Genomic DNA, 14,606 nt, shown 5'->3' with positions numbered 1-14,606 from the left:
GGAGTAGTAGTTGTTGTGTTTCCTTCTTTCACGTGGCAGCCATGTTTGATCCTGTTGTTCCCCGTGGTGTTGCAGTAATCCCTGTGGAGATGATGGTGTAGTAGTTGTTTCACATGGCGGCCATGTTTGATCCTGATGCCCCCCGTAGTGTCACAGTAATCCCTGTAGAGATGGAGTAGTAGTTGTTTGGTTCTTTGACATGACTGCCATGTTTGATCCTGATGTTCCCCCCATAGTGTCGCAGTAATCCCTGTGGAGATGATGGAGAAGTAGTTCTTTGGTTCTTTCACATAACTGCCATGTTTGATCCTGATGCCCCCCATAGTGTCGCAATATTGCCTGTAGAGATGCTGGGGTAGTAGTTGTTTGGTTCTTTCACGTGGCAGCCATGTTTGATTCTAATTTCCCCCTTAGTGTCGTAGTATTCCCTGTAGAGATGATGGAGTAGTAGTTGTGTTTGGTTCTTTCACTTGGCGTCCATGTTTCGATCCTGCTGTTCCCTTTAGTGTCGCAGTATTTCCTGTAGAGATGATGGAGTAGTAGTTGTTTGGTTCTTTCACATGATGGCCATGTTTGATCCTGATGTCCCCCGTAGTGTCGCAATATTCCCTGTGGAGATGGAGTAGTAGTTGTTTGGTTGTTTCACGTGGCGGCCATGTTTGATCCTGATGTTCCCCCGTAGTGTCGCAGTAGTGACGTGATGGCGTTGTGTGTTTTGATCTTATACGGTCTGTTTTTTCTCCTTCAGACTTATCGAAGAATCGTTTCTCTGAAGTCCCCGGCGAGCTGTGCCAGTTGGTGTCTCTGGAATCCCTGAACCTCTACCACAACTGCCTGCGTTCTCTCCCCGAATGCATCTGCAACCTACAGGCCCTCACCTACCTGAACATAAGGTGAGTGAACCAGAGTGTCCCTGGACACGCCCCCTGATACCTCGCTGGGCGCGTTCAGATAATGGCGCCACATTTCACCCATCTCAGCAAACTGAGAATAGGATTACTGACTGAGTTCATAAAGGTCTGGATGATGATCGTGCAGCTGACGATGTCCAGACTTCAGCCTTTTCATCCGGGGAGTTGACTGTCCTTGGGGGTCAGGAAGGAATTCGGCAACAGTTGCAGAGGGAGGTTTTGTTTTGCCTTGAGAAATGGAATTTGACGGCCGTCAGTCTCTTTACAGCTTTCACTTTGTAACTTTGTCCCGAGTCCACTCTGGCCCCCAACTCTGGTATTCAATCACCGGCTCTGGTGATAGATGATAAGCTGCCTGCATGAGTCTTTAAACATTGGCATCATTGTAGTTATACGACCCGGAGCCCCTCGTCTTCTGTAAAGACCAGCAAGGAGCAAATGTATCTGAAAGGATGCAGGGAATTCCTTCTAGCTATGCAAGGCAAAGCCCCCAGTCTGCTGTAGTGATAATCAATAATAAGGTACATCTGGAGGGATGCAGAGGATTCCATCTTGGTATGCAAACAAGAAAGCCCAGTCTACTGTAGAGATCAGCAAGGAACAAGTACATGTTGAGGGATTCAGGGGGTTACTTCTAAGTATGCAAGCCAGAGACCACAGTGTACTGTAGAAGCAAGTACATCTGGAGGGATGCAGGGAATTCCTTCTAGGTATGCAAGCCAGAGCCTGCAGTATACTGTAGAAGCAAGTACATCTGGAGGGATGCAGGGGATTCCTTCTAGGTATGCAAGCCAGAGCCTGCAGTATACTGTAGAAGCAAGTATGTCTGGAGGGATGCAGGGGCTTCCTTCTAGGTATGCAAGCCAGAGCCTGCAGTATACTGTAGAAGCAAGTATGTCTGGAGGGATGCAGGGAATTCCTTCTAGGTATGCAAGCCAGAGCCTGCAGTATACTGTAGAAGCAAGTACATCTGGAGGGATGCAGGGAATTCCTTCTAGGTATGCAAGCCAGAGCCTGCAGTATACTGTAGAAGCAAGTACATCTGGAGGGATGCAGGGGATTCCTTCTAGGTATGCAAGCCAGAGCCTGCAGTATACTGTAGAAGCAAGTACATCTGGAGGGATGCAGGGGATTCCTTCTAGGTATGCAAGCCAGAGCCTGCAGTATACTGTAGAAGCAAGTATGTCTGGAGGGATGCAGGGGATTCCTTCTAGGTATGCAAGCCAGAGCCTGCAGTATACTGTAGAAGCAAGTATGTCTGGAGGGATGCAGGGAATTCCTTCTAGGTATGCAAGCCAGAGCCTGCAGTATACTGTAGAAGCAAGTACATCTGGAGGGATGCAGGGGATTCCTTCTAGGTATGCAAGCCAGAGCCTGCAGTATACTGTAGAAGCAAGTATGTCTGGAGGGATGCAGGGGATTCCTTCTAGGTATGCAAGCCAGAGCCTGCTGTATACTGTAGAAGTACATCTGGAGGGATGCAGGGGATTCCTTCTAGGTATGCAAGCCAGAGCCTGCAGTATACTGTAGAGATTAGGTCGGTATGAAAACTATTGGCCCCAGTCTACTGCATGGATAGGCAAGAAGCAAGTACATCTTGAGGAATGCAGGGGATTCCTTCTAGGCATGGAAACCATTGGCCCCAGTCTACTGCAGAGAGCAGCATGTCTACTGTAGAGATCAGCAAGGAGCAAGTACATGTGGAACGATTCGGGGTATTCCTTCTAGGTATGCAAGCCAGAGCCCACAGTCTACTGTAGTGATAATCAATAAGTAAACTACATCTGGAGGGATGCAGGGGATTGCTTCTAGGTGGCCAAACCATCGGTTCTGGTCTACAGCAGAGAGCAGCAAGTCTACTGTAGAGATCAGCAAGGAGCAAGTACATGTGGAGGGATTCAGGGGATTCCTTCTAGGTATGGAACCCAGAGTCCACAGTGTACTGTGGAGATTAACATGAAGCGAGAACATCTGGGCGGATGCAGGGGATTCCTTCTAGGTATACAACCCAAACCCCACGGCCTGTTGTACAGTACGAGGAACAAGAACATCTGAAAGGTTGTAGGGGATGTCTTCTAGCTATGCAAACCACCGTCCCCAGTATACTGACGAGAGCAGCAAGGAGCAAGTATGTCTGGAGGATACAGGGGATTCGTTTTAGGTATGAAAGCCAGAGACCCCAGTCTACCATAGACATAAGCAATGAGAAGGTACATCTGAAGGGATGCAAGGTATTGAAACCATTATTTTTCTCAGTACCTTCCCCTTCCTTGTTTCCACAGCCGGAACCTCCTCACCTCTTTACCCCCCTACCTCTGTCGTCTTCCTCTCACCGTGCTTATCGCCAGCAACAACAAGCTCAACTCCATTCCAGAGGAAGTGGGCGCCATGACCAACCTGCGGCAGCTGGTGAGTAATCTGTTTGGGGTAAGATGATGGGCTCACCTGGCAACAGGAGAAAGGAATGCCAATCCCTATGTTTGCCCTAAATGCCCATTGTACTTCTTTACTGACTGGAATGTCCCTGCCAATTTACTGTGAAGGGGGTGAGGTGGTGGAAAGTGTGGAACATAGTACACTTTATACAAACGTCTCCATCTTAACCAGTTGACATCCGCGGTGTTAAACCCCCTGCGGGCTATGGACCCGCCGATCGCCTATATGTGAAACACCCGGTAACGGGTGTGTGCATTTAGCGGGTCTTTTCTGCCCGTGCGTGCCCGCTAGGGGGCGCGCGCGAGCAGAAAAAAATTGCCGTCTGGAGACGGCAACCCGCAGATGCTGCAGTGCCGTCCGTCCGTTTTTTTACTACGGGCGGACGGCAAGAGGTTAAAGTGACCCTCAAATGCCAATTCAAAGAGGTATTACCTTTCTGGTGGCCCGTGACTCCTACCTTCCCTCTGTTTATAGCTCTGCAGCTTCCATACAGTGACCTGGCAATTCTGTCCATCTGTCCCTCACCAATTAGTCACTGACCTAGACTACATTGGCCACATGCTAGTTCCAGTTTGACGTCTTACAATATAGTGAAGGAAGAATAAAGGTGACACCCCCAACGCATGACCCAAAAATAAAACAAAGTCGCCAGCGGCAGCCATATTTTTCCTTCCTCATTAATGCGGAAGTAAACTCTACCTTCCTCCGGCAAATAGACCTCAAACCACATGGCTTCTGTTCTGTAAGTGTCTTCTAAAAGGTCAATTCGGCAATATTTTAGATGTTTAATAAAAATGGGCCACACTGCCCCTGCTCATCCTGAAGCCACCACCATATTGGATTTGTCCCAGAGCCTTCCTCCTCCGTTCAAACTTACACCCAAAACAGACATCATCAGAAGATCCTGCACATGTGCGGAAGAGCGGAGCTGAGCCTTGAAGAAAGCGAACTGTTGATCTATCACTCATGCCGTGACTTCATTTGTCCCAGCGCCGGCTTCCCTCCACACTTCCACCCATGGACGCCATCTGAAAATCCTGCACATGTGCGGAAGAACAAAGCTGAGCCTTGACGAAAAGCATACTGTTGATTGGGCGCCATGACTAGATTTGTCCCGGTGACGCCTTCGCTCCGTACTTCCACCAATGGACATCATCTGACAAATCTGCACATATATGGAAGACCGGAGCTGAGCCTTCTTCCTCCCTCTGTACTTCCACCAATGGACATCTGACAAATCCTGCACATGTGAGGAAGAACGAAGCTGAGTCTTGAGGAAAGCAAACTGTTCATCGGGCACTGATTTGTCCCAGTGGCGTCTTCGCTCCGTACTTCCACCAATGGATGTCATCTGACAAATCTGCACATATATGGAAGACTGGATTTAAGCCTTGAGGAAAGCAAACTGATCATCAGGCGCCATGACTTGACTTGCCCCGGTGGCGTCTTCGCTCCGTACTTCCACCAATGGACGTCATCTGACAAATCTGCACATGTATGGAAGACCAGATCTGAGCCTTGAGGAAAGCAAACTGTTGATCTGGCGCAGATTCTGTGGCTTGATTTGTCCCGGCATCGTCTTCCCTTCGTACTTCAACCAATGGACGTCATCTGACAAATCTGCACATGTATGGAAGACCGGAGCTGAGCCTTCTTCCTCCCTCCGTACTTCCACCAATGGACGTCGTCTGACAAATCTGCACATGTATGGAAGACTGGAGCTGAGCCGCCTTCCTCCTTCCGTACTTCCACCAATGGACGTCGTCTGAAAATCTGCACATGTGCGGAAGAATGGAGCTGGGCCTTGAGGAAAGCGAACTGTTGATCGATTCTGTGACTTGATTTGTCCCGCCGTCGTCTTTCTCCGTCCATACTTCCTCCCACAAAGGGAACCATCATGGAAATCCAGCGTGTGCGCCAAAGAACAGAGCTCGGCCTTGCTGGAAGGAGACTTGCCAATTGCGCAGGATTGAGCGCCCGTGATGAGCCTGACGTCCTCCCGGCACAGCGCGGATACTGACCAGAACAGGAGAACTTTGTGCAGCTAAAATACAGAGAACCGGTCAGAGAGAAAACTTCAGAGGACCAAATGGATCTATAACAATTAATTATTTAATCGCCCAAATCTCTGATTGTGATCTGTCTGCAGTGATGATTGGTCGGCAGAGACCATGTGATCACAGCTGGAAGAGAGGTAACAGACGTTTTATTTACCGATGCCGAGAAAGGGGAACTATTTGTTCTTCTGAGTTTTTTCGTTTCTCATAATATGAATGATGAGGTAATGCTGACACAACGGGCTCTTCTGATTCGCAGGAAGTGTGATTGTTAAAGTGACCGTGTCACCACAGGGCCCCTGCAGAAGAGGCCGTATAGTGCAGAGGCCCATGTGTTCAAAAGCCACCGCATTACTGCTCCCTAACCAGCAGGCATTCGACTCTTCTGGGTGCATCCGGCACGTCTTCCTTCTACCGCACGCCGTGGTTACTGTTACCGGCTGCTACATCACTACAGAGGCCGGAATCATTCAATAAATCACTTTCACTGCCGGTGCTAAACCAGCACGTTCCCGGATTGCTAGAAGTACGCTGAGCTGAATGTTTCCCAATGTATTTCAATAACTGACCTCCGGCCTTCCCTTTAGGCTTCTATATGACCTCCGTCCTTCCCTTCAGTCTTCTATCATCTGACCTCCGGCCTTCCCTTCAGTCTTCTATCTGACCTCGGTCCTTCCCTCCAGTCTTCTGTCTGACCTCGGTCCTTCCCTTCAGTCTTCTATCTGACCTCGGTCCTTCCCTTCAGTCTTCTATCTGACCTCGGTCCTTCCCTTCAGTCTTCTATCTGACCTCCGTCCCCCCCTTCAGTCTTCTATCTGACCTTGTTCCTTCCCTTCAGTCTTCTATCTGACCTCTGTCCTTCCCTTCAGTCTTCTCTCTGACCTCTGTCCTCCCCTTCAGTCTTCTATCTGACCTCCGTCCTTCCCTTCAGTCTTCTATCTGACCTCGGTCCTTCCCTTCAGTCTTCTATCTGACCCCCTGGCTTCCCTTTTAGGCTTCTATCTGACCTCCGGCCTTCCCTTTTAGGCTTCTATCTGACCTCCGGCCTTCCCTTTTAGGCTTCTATCTGACCTCCGGCCTTCCCTTTGGGCTTCTATCTGACCTCCGGCCTTCCCTTTAGGGTTCTATCTGACCCCAGGCCTCCGCTTCAGTCTTGCACAGTTGTACCAGCTCCTCTCCTGGACTGACATGGCTTCCTCCATGCAGACGCAGCGTGCCTAGGAATTAGCCACTCCTCCAGACTGGCACCCACCCCTCAAGGCATTTTGATATTTGCATAACTCCCCGCTGCTTGCATCAGGACTGAGGGCTCCTGAGAGGAGTACAGAGGCAGGGTGCTGTGATGTTTTAAGGAAGCTACGTACAGCCCCCAGCTGGCCCCTCCCACCAACCATGATCTGCCTGCATTGCACAGACCCTGTGATGACATGAATGGGACTAAATAAGTGATGTCATACAAATGGAATGGTTTTATATAAAAATGTCATGTTGATGGGGGAGGCAGTTTGGGGCCAAGGTTCATAAACGGCAAGTAGAATGGTGGTCAGCAGGATGGGCAGCCATTGGGCAGCAGAGTGCATAGTCAGCAGGCCGAGCCGTGGTCACAGTGCAGAGGTTTTAGATGGTGCTCAGAATTCGGGTCATCAGTCAGCGGGTGGGCTGGTCACGGGAGATAACCAAGGGTCAGGAATAGATGGCGGGTTGTTGCTGAAGACAGCACAGAGCTCACATACAGCCCATCTGGGGCCAATATGAGCGCCATGTTGAGGTGAGTGGGCACATGTATGCATGACGGCACGTGCCCAGTAGTTCGTGTGAGGCATGCATACCTTCGGGCGGTGATACAGGAGCATGCAGGCGGCCATTGACTTTCCTGACTACATGCAAACCCCCCAAAAATGTAACCTGGCTAATCAGACATTGAGGTCTGAGTCTGTCTCTGGGGATGACGCCGTTGTGATAGAAGCCGGGTTGTCAGACGGGTGTCAGTGCTACAGAGGGGAGTGCCGCAGTCAGCCGCTCGCTCTGATCACAGGAAGATGTTGGCTCATTCTACTTATCTGATAGCTGAGAGATCCTTATACAGAGCAAGATGGCTGCCAGATGTCGCCCTGTTACATGCTGCACAATATCTTGCTGAACTTCAGCAGCCCCCTACTTTCACATCACAGTCCCTCCTTTACATCAGGAGCCCCCTCCTTTCACATCAGGAGCCCCCTCCTTTCACATCAGGAGCCCCCTCTTTTCACTCTTTCACATCACAGTCCTCCTTTACATCAGGAGCCCCCTCCTTTCACATCACAGTCCTCCTTTACATCAGGAGCCCCCTCGTTTTCACATCAGATGCATGACCCTGTGTGAACATTTTAAGGCACCCCTGAGGAAGCCAGGAGGCAGCCTGGTTGAGACAACCCCCTCTAAAGCCTGGGGTAACCCGGAAAGGAAATTATCTGGTTTAATACTTTGTATCTCCTATGATTGTCACTTGTTCCTGTGATTGCATCAGAAGCTGCAGCAAGTCAGATAGAGCCCGCCTCATTTCCTGGCTGGAGGACATCCAGCATCATCTAGTCCTTTGCTCCTCCCTGGCCCCACCATTTAATTCACTGGATTTCAGTTATTTCGATCATGGAGGCTCAGCATCACGTATGGGCATTATCGAGGGTGGTCTCCATGCAAATACAGCCTGCCTAGGAACGCCCACTCCTCCAGACTGATACCCACAAATCAAGACATTTTGATATTTGCATAACTCCTCCCAAGAGCCCGCCCACTGCTTGCTTCAGGGCTGAGGGTTCTTGAAAGGAGTACTGAGGCAGGGAACTGTGATGTTTTGTATGTAATCTCTTTATCGTCTCTCGTAGGATATCAGCTGTAACGAGATTCAGTCTCTGCCGCCACAGATGGGATCACTGGAATCTCTGCGAGAGTTAAATGTCCGCAGGAATCAGCTGACCTCCCTGCCGGAGGGTAAGTGTCACCGTCTACCGCCGATCTCTGCAAAATGTGATTGTTTCGGGTGGGGTGATGGGATCGTTGGGATGGGGTGGCGATAACAATAGGTTTCGCAGCATTAGGAGAGACGTTCATAGATTATAATGGAGTTCAGGTTCATTGTACAGAGAAGCAGTCACAACTGCACGCATACAAGAAAGCTGTTAGCTTTGCTCACCTTGAGACTGACTCTTCAGCTTTAGTAGGAGTATTGAGGTTCCTATTGACGCTGCCTGTTGTCTGTATTAATCGGAGTTACTAGGCCGATCACCTGACAACGTAGAGATACTTCAGCGTCCCACGTGTACACAAGGTGTAATAGAAGGAATGTGAGGGCTTCTCTCCATCGGAAGGGGTGAGGCCTGTGTCCAAAGGAATGTTCTATACTACAGCAACCTTTTATGTGATGTTTACTGAAGATTCCAGGAGTCCTACTTGTTTTGGATATCTATGTCCTCTTCATCAGGACCATTGTCAATTTAAAGTAGTCTAGAATCTATCAGCGGCTTGTCCGGGATTCAAACCCATGCTGAGCGGCTGGGGTGGGGGTTTGTCCGGGATTCAAACCCATGCCAAGTGGTTGGGGGTTTGTCCGGGATTCAAACCCTTGCTGAGCGGTTAGATGGGGGCTTGTCTGGGATTCAAACCCATGCTGAGCGGCTGGGGTGGGGGTTTGTCTGGGATTCAAACCCATGCTAAGTGGTTGGGGGTTTGTCCGGGATTCGAACCCATGCTGAGCGGTTGGGGGTGGGGGCTTGTCCGGGATTCAAACCCATGCTGAGCAGTTGGGGTGGGGGCTTGTCTGGCATTTGAACCTGGATCCAAACCCTGGTTGAGCTTCTGCTGGGTTCTGTATTACTGAATGAGCAGTAAAATAATATATTCACACAGACATAAAAAAAATAATTATATGAATAGATCAAGACCAAGATAAGCATCCAGTGGCAGTTGGCACTCAGACCTCCTTTTAGCTGCCACCTAGCTTGTCCAGTATTATAGGCTGAAGCACCAGGCAGCAATAAGCACCTACGTTTATTTGGCTCAGTACAATGTATACTGTAGATCAAGTTTGAGTCTGTAAATTATTTGCATAAATGAGGGAATATATTGGACTCCAAACTGTGCTCCACCATCAGTCTCTGGGAGCTATAGTGATATGCAATGGATGGCAAAGTACTCCTGCTTGTGGAAATTATTGATGCAATAAATGTAAATGAAATTGAACCTCATACTGGCTTTCTGCTGTATTATTGTCCTGGGAATCTTCGATGTGTAGGTACCGAGTGTCATATATTGTGCCCCGTGTATATAAGACTTCATCACTTTCTCCTCTAGAACTCTCTGAGCTTCCACTAACACGTCTAGACATCTCCTGCAACCGCATCTCCCACATTCCCGTCTGTTACCGACACCTCCGACACCTTCAGACCATCATACTGGACAACAACCCCCTCCAATATCCACCCGCCCAGGTCAGTATTCCTATGTTACCCTGCAGGAGGAGGACAGACTCGTAGCTCCCTTCTGTCTGTGTCACCCTGCAGGAGGAGGAGAGACTCGTAGCTCCCTTCTGTCTGTATCACCCTGCAGGAGGAGGACAGACTCGTAGCTCCCTTCTGTCTGTGTCACCCTGCAGGAGGAGGAGAGACTCGTAGCTCCCTTCTGTCTGTATCACCCTGCAGGAGGAGGACAGACTCGTAGCTCCCTTCTGTCTGTGTCACCCTGCAGGAGGAGGAGAGACTCGTAGCTCCCTTCTGTCTGTGTCACCCTGCAGGAGGAGGAGAGACTCGTAGCTCCCTTCTGTCTGTATCACCCTGCAGGAGGAGGACAGACTCGTAGCTCCCTTCTATGTATCACCCTGCAGGAGGAGGACAGACTCATAGCTCCCTTCTGTCTCCTTTGAATAACATTGAACTTGTTATCTTGTTTTTGGACAGATTTGTCTCAAAGGGAAGGTTCACATATTTAAGTACCTTAACATAGAAGCTTGCAGTAAGCCTGCCCCGGAACTGGCAGATCTGGGAAAACTAAGCCGCCCCACAAGTTTTACCACATGGTAAGTAGAGCGATTGTGCTGCTGATTCGTATTACATAATAGTAGATTTATCATCTAATCTGCAAATTCTTTAACCCTTTTGGTTCAAGGTTAGTTACACTTTAGGCTCCGTTCACATTGAGTGATTTATCGCGCGGTAATTCCCGCGATATCGCGGCTATTTACCGCGCGATATCGCTCTTCAATGCTCTTCAATGCTTTGCAATGAGGCAAGGGGTCCTGCTGTCGCGGGTCGTGTGTCGCTACAGCAGGACCCTTTTTGGAGCGGATTTTGGCGCGATTCAATGCTTTTTGATGGAAGCATTTGCGTGATAAAATCGTGCGATACGGCGCAAAATGCAAATCGCGCGACAAACGCGCGATTTGCGAATCGCCAAGTGTCAATGGGGCCTTAGGTAGTGAAGCCGGTATGAAGAGGATTCCCTGGAACTTGGATTACTAAAAACAAGTTTAGCTGAAGGTTCCCTGTAAATATGGTTCCACCTTTCACCGAGGACTCCATGTGTCTACTTCACCGAGTGTCCCTTCTTTATAGAGCAGATCTGATCCTCATGTATATAAATCATTCATGTGATGAACTCAGGAACCAGTTATTTACTTTAGTGTCGCAACAGAACACATGAGGAGCCTACAGGGGGATTCTTCTCATCCAGACAGTTTACCATCTATGGAGCAGCTGCTTGCAGTCTTATGTGACCAGCCCGTGTTCTGACAGGCAAAGCTTTGGCCTAAATCTGCCCACCCCTTCCTGCCTTCAGCACATTTATATTGGCCAGGGAGACTGCCTGTCATGGCAAGATATAGATATACACCAATCAGCTGTCACATTGTCACCACTGAGAGGTGACAATGTGAATAACATCAATTATCTGGTTACACTGGCACCTGGAAGTGGGGGGGAGTATGACAATGACACCTGGAAGTGGGGAGGATATATTACAATGACACCTGGAAGGGGGGGGATATATTACAATGGCACCAGGAAGTGGGAGGGATATATTACAATGGCCCCGGGAAGTGGGGGGGGATATATTACCATGGCACCTGGAAGTGGGGGGGAGTATGACAATGACACCTGGAAGTGGGGAGGATATATTACAATGACACCTGGAAGGGGGGGGATATATTACAATGGCACCAGGAAGTGGGAGGGATATATTACAATGGCCCCGGGAAGTGGGGGGGGATATATTACCATGGCACCTGGAAGTGGGGGGGAGTATGACAATGACACCTGGAAGTGGGGAGGATATATTACAATGACACCTGGAAGGGGGGGGATATATTACAATGGCACCAGGAAGTGGGAGGGATATATTACAATGGCCCCGGGAAGTGGGGGGGGATATATTACCATGGCACCTGGAAGTGGGGGGGAGTATGACAATGACACCTGGAAGTGGGGAGGATATATTACAATGACACCTGGAAGGGGGGGGATATATTACAATGGCACCAGGAAGTGGGAGGGATATATTACAATGGCCCCGGGAAGTGGGGGGGGATATATTACCATGGCACCTGGAAGTGGGGGGGAGTATGACAATGACACCTGGAAGTGGGGAGGATATATTACAATGACACCTGGAAGGGGGGGGATATATTACAATGGCACCAGGAAGTGGGAGGGATATATTACAATGGCCCCGGGAAGTGGGGGGGGATATATTACCATGGCACCTGGAAGTGGGGGGGAGTATGACAATGACACCTGGAAGTGGGGAGGATATATTACAATGACACCTGGAAGGGGGGGGATATATTACAATGGCACCAGGAAGTGGGAGGGATATATTACAATGGCCCCGGGAAGTGGGGGGGGATATATTACCATGGCACCTGGAAGTGGGGGGGAGTATGACAATGACACCTGGAAGTGGGGAGGATATATTACAATGACACCTGGAAGGGGGGGGATATATTACAATGGCACCAGGAAGTGGGAGGGATATATTACAATGGCCCCGGGAAGTGGGGGGGGATATATTACCATGGCACCTGGAAGTGGGGGGGAGTATGACAATGACACCTGGAAGTGGGGAGGATATATTACAATGACACCTGGAAGGGGGGGGATATATTACAATGGCACCAGGAAGTGGGAGGGATATATTACAATGGCCCCGGGAAGTGGGGGGGGATATATTACCATGGCACCTGGAAGTGGGGGGGAGTATGACAATGACACCTGGAAGTGGGGAGGATATATTACAATGACACCTGGAAGGGGGGGGATATATTACAATGGCACCAGGAAGTGGGAGGGATATATTACAATGGCCCCGGGAAGTGGGGGGGGATATATTACCATGGCACCTGGAAGTGGGGGGGAGTATGACAATGACACCTGGAAGTGGGGAGGATATATTACAATGACACCTGGAAGGGGGGGGATATATTACAATGGCACCAGGAAGTGGGAGGGATATATTACAATGGCCCCGGGAAGTGGGGGGGGATATATTACCATGGCACCTGGAAGTGGGGGGGAGTATGACAATGACACCTGGAAGTGGGGAGGATATATTACAATGACACCTGGAAGTGGGAGGGATATATTACAATGGCCCCGGGAAGTGGGGGGGGAGATATTACAATGGCACCTGGAAGTGGGGGGGATATATTACAATGACACCTGGAAGTGGGGGGGGGGATATATTACAATGGCACCTGGAAGTGGGGGGGAGTATATGACAATGACACCTGGAAGTGGGGGGATATAGTAGGCAACTAGTGAACATTTTGTCCCTGAAGTTGATGTGTTGGAAGCAGATATAATGGCCAAGTGGGAGGATTTAAGGGGCCAAATTGTGATTCTAGATGACTGGGTCAGAGCAACTCCAACACTGCAGCTCTTATGGGATGTTCCAGGTCTGCAGTGGCCAGAACCAACCAATGGTGGTCCAAGGAAGGAAAACCGGTGACAGGGTCATGGGTGGCCAAGGCTCATTGATGCACATGGGGAGGGAAGTCCGGCCCGTGTAGTCCGATCCAATAGAAGAGATTCTGGAGATCAGATTGCTAGTAAAGTGAATGTTGGTTCTGATAGAAAGATGTCTGAGCACACAGAGCATTGCAGGTTGTCATGTATGGGGCTGTGTAGCTGAGGACTAGTCAGGGTGCCCATGCTGACCCATGTCCACCACCAAAAGTGCCTACAATGAACATGTGATCATCAGAACTGGAGCACGAGGCGGTGGAAGAAGATGGCGAGGAGATGGCACCAGGAAGCACTATGGAAGAAGACAAGCTGGCCGAGGCAGTGTGATGCTTGGGGCAATGTTCTGCTGGGACACCTCGGGTCCTGCCATTCATGTGGATGTGACTCTGACACGTCCACCGACCTAAACATTGTTCCTGACCAAGTCCCCCCCTTCATGGACACGGTATTCCCTGATGGCAGTGGCCTCTCTCAGCAGGATAATGCGCCCGGCCACACTGCAACAATGGCTGAAGAATGGTTTGAGAACACAACAAGGAGTTTGAGGTGATGACCTGACCTCCAAATTCTCCAGATCTCAGTCCAATGGATCATCTGTGGGATGTGCTAGAAGAACAAGTCCGATCCATGGAGGCCGATCACCTCACAGCTTACAGGAGTTGAAGGATCTGCTACTGACGGCTCGGTCCCAGATACCACAGCACACCTTCAGAGGTCTAGTGGAGTCCATGCCTGGACGGGTCAGGACATTTGAATGACGCTGGGAGAATGAGGATATACTGTGAGTACGGGGTGTCACGGGCCCATCTTGCTGAGCATACAGACCCATTGAAGGGAAGGGTGTGGGGCAGAGTTTCCATAGTAGGTCTTGCACTCTGCAGCAGAAGTAATCGTGTCCCGTGTATGTGTCACTGTTCCAGGTATTCTGAGCAGTCAGACATTTGGGCCGTACTACGCCTGCCTGGCCATACTACACCTTTTTTTTATTTTTGAAGCGGTTCTGTTCTCTTTATGTGAAATGATTATTATATAACCTCTGCAATGTTCTTCTTTTTCTTCTCTAAGCCTTGCAGATGATGTGTATTCCTCCAGGCCCTATGGTTGCCTAGATTCCGGCTTTAACAGCGTAGACAGTGGTAGCAAACGGTGGTCCGGGAATGAGGTAAGAGGTTACATTGTAATAATGGGGGGGGGGGGGCTCAAACACACCT

General features: G+C 49.7%; 1 protein-coding gene across 1 annotated transcript in view; it reads left to right on the top strand.

Moving 5' to 3' along the window:
• LRCH4 (leucine rich repeats and calponin homology domain containing 4) overlaps positions 1 to 14,606 on the top strand; it is a 54,419-nt gene that overhangs the window by 22,646 nt on the left and 17,167 nt on the right. The window contains exons 3-8 of the mRNA XM_018572268.1: positions 749 to 893; positions 3,194 to 3,320; positions 8,269 to 8,374; positions 9,734 to 9,870; positions 10,336 to 10,454; positions 14,461 to 14,557. Coding sequence (XP_018427770.1) covers positions 749 to 893; positions 3,194 to 3,320; positions 8,269 to 8,374; positions 9,734 to 9,870; positions 10,336 to 10,454; positions 14,461 to 14,557 — 731 coding nt within the window. The remainder of the gene's footprint in view (positions 1 to 748; positions 894 to 3,193; positions 3,321 to 8,268; positions 8,375 to 9,733; positions 9,871 to 10,335; positions 10,455 to 14,460; positions 14,558 to 14,606) is intronic.

This window comes from Nanorana parkeri, unplaced genomic scaffold, assembly GCF_000935625.1.
Source record: "Nanorana parkeri isolate BGI_ZX_2015 unplaced genomic scaffold, ASM93562v1 scaffold1984, whole genome shotgun sequence".
Taxonomy (NCBI): domain Eukaryota; kingdom Metazoa; phylum Chordata; class Amphibia; order Anura; family Dicroglossidae; genus Nanorana; species Nanorana parkeri.
The sequence above is the reverse complement of the archived record's forward strand: the minus strand, read 5'-3'. Positions and strand labels throughout refer to the sequence as shown.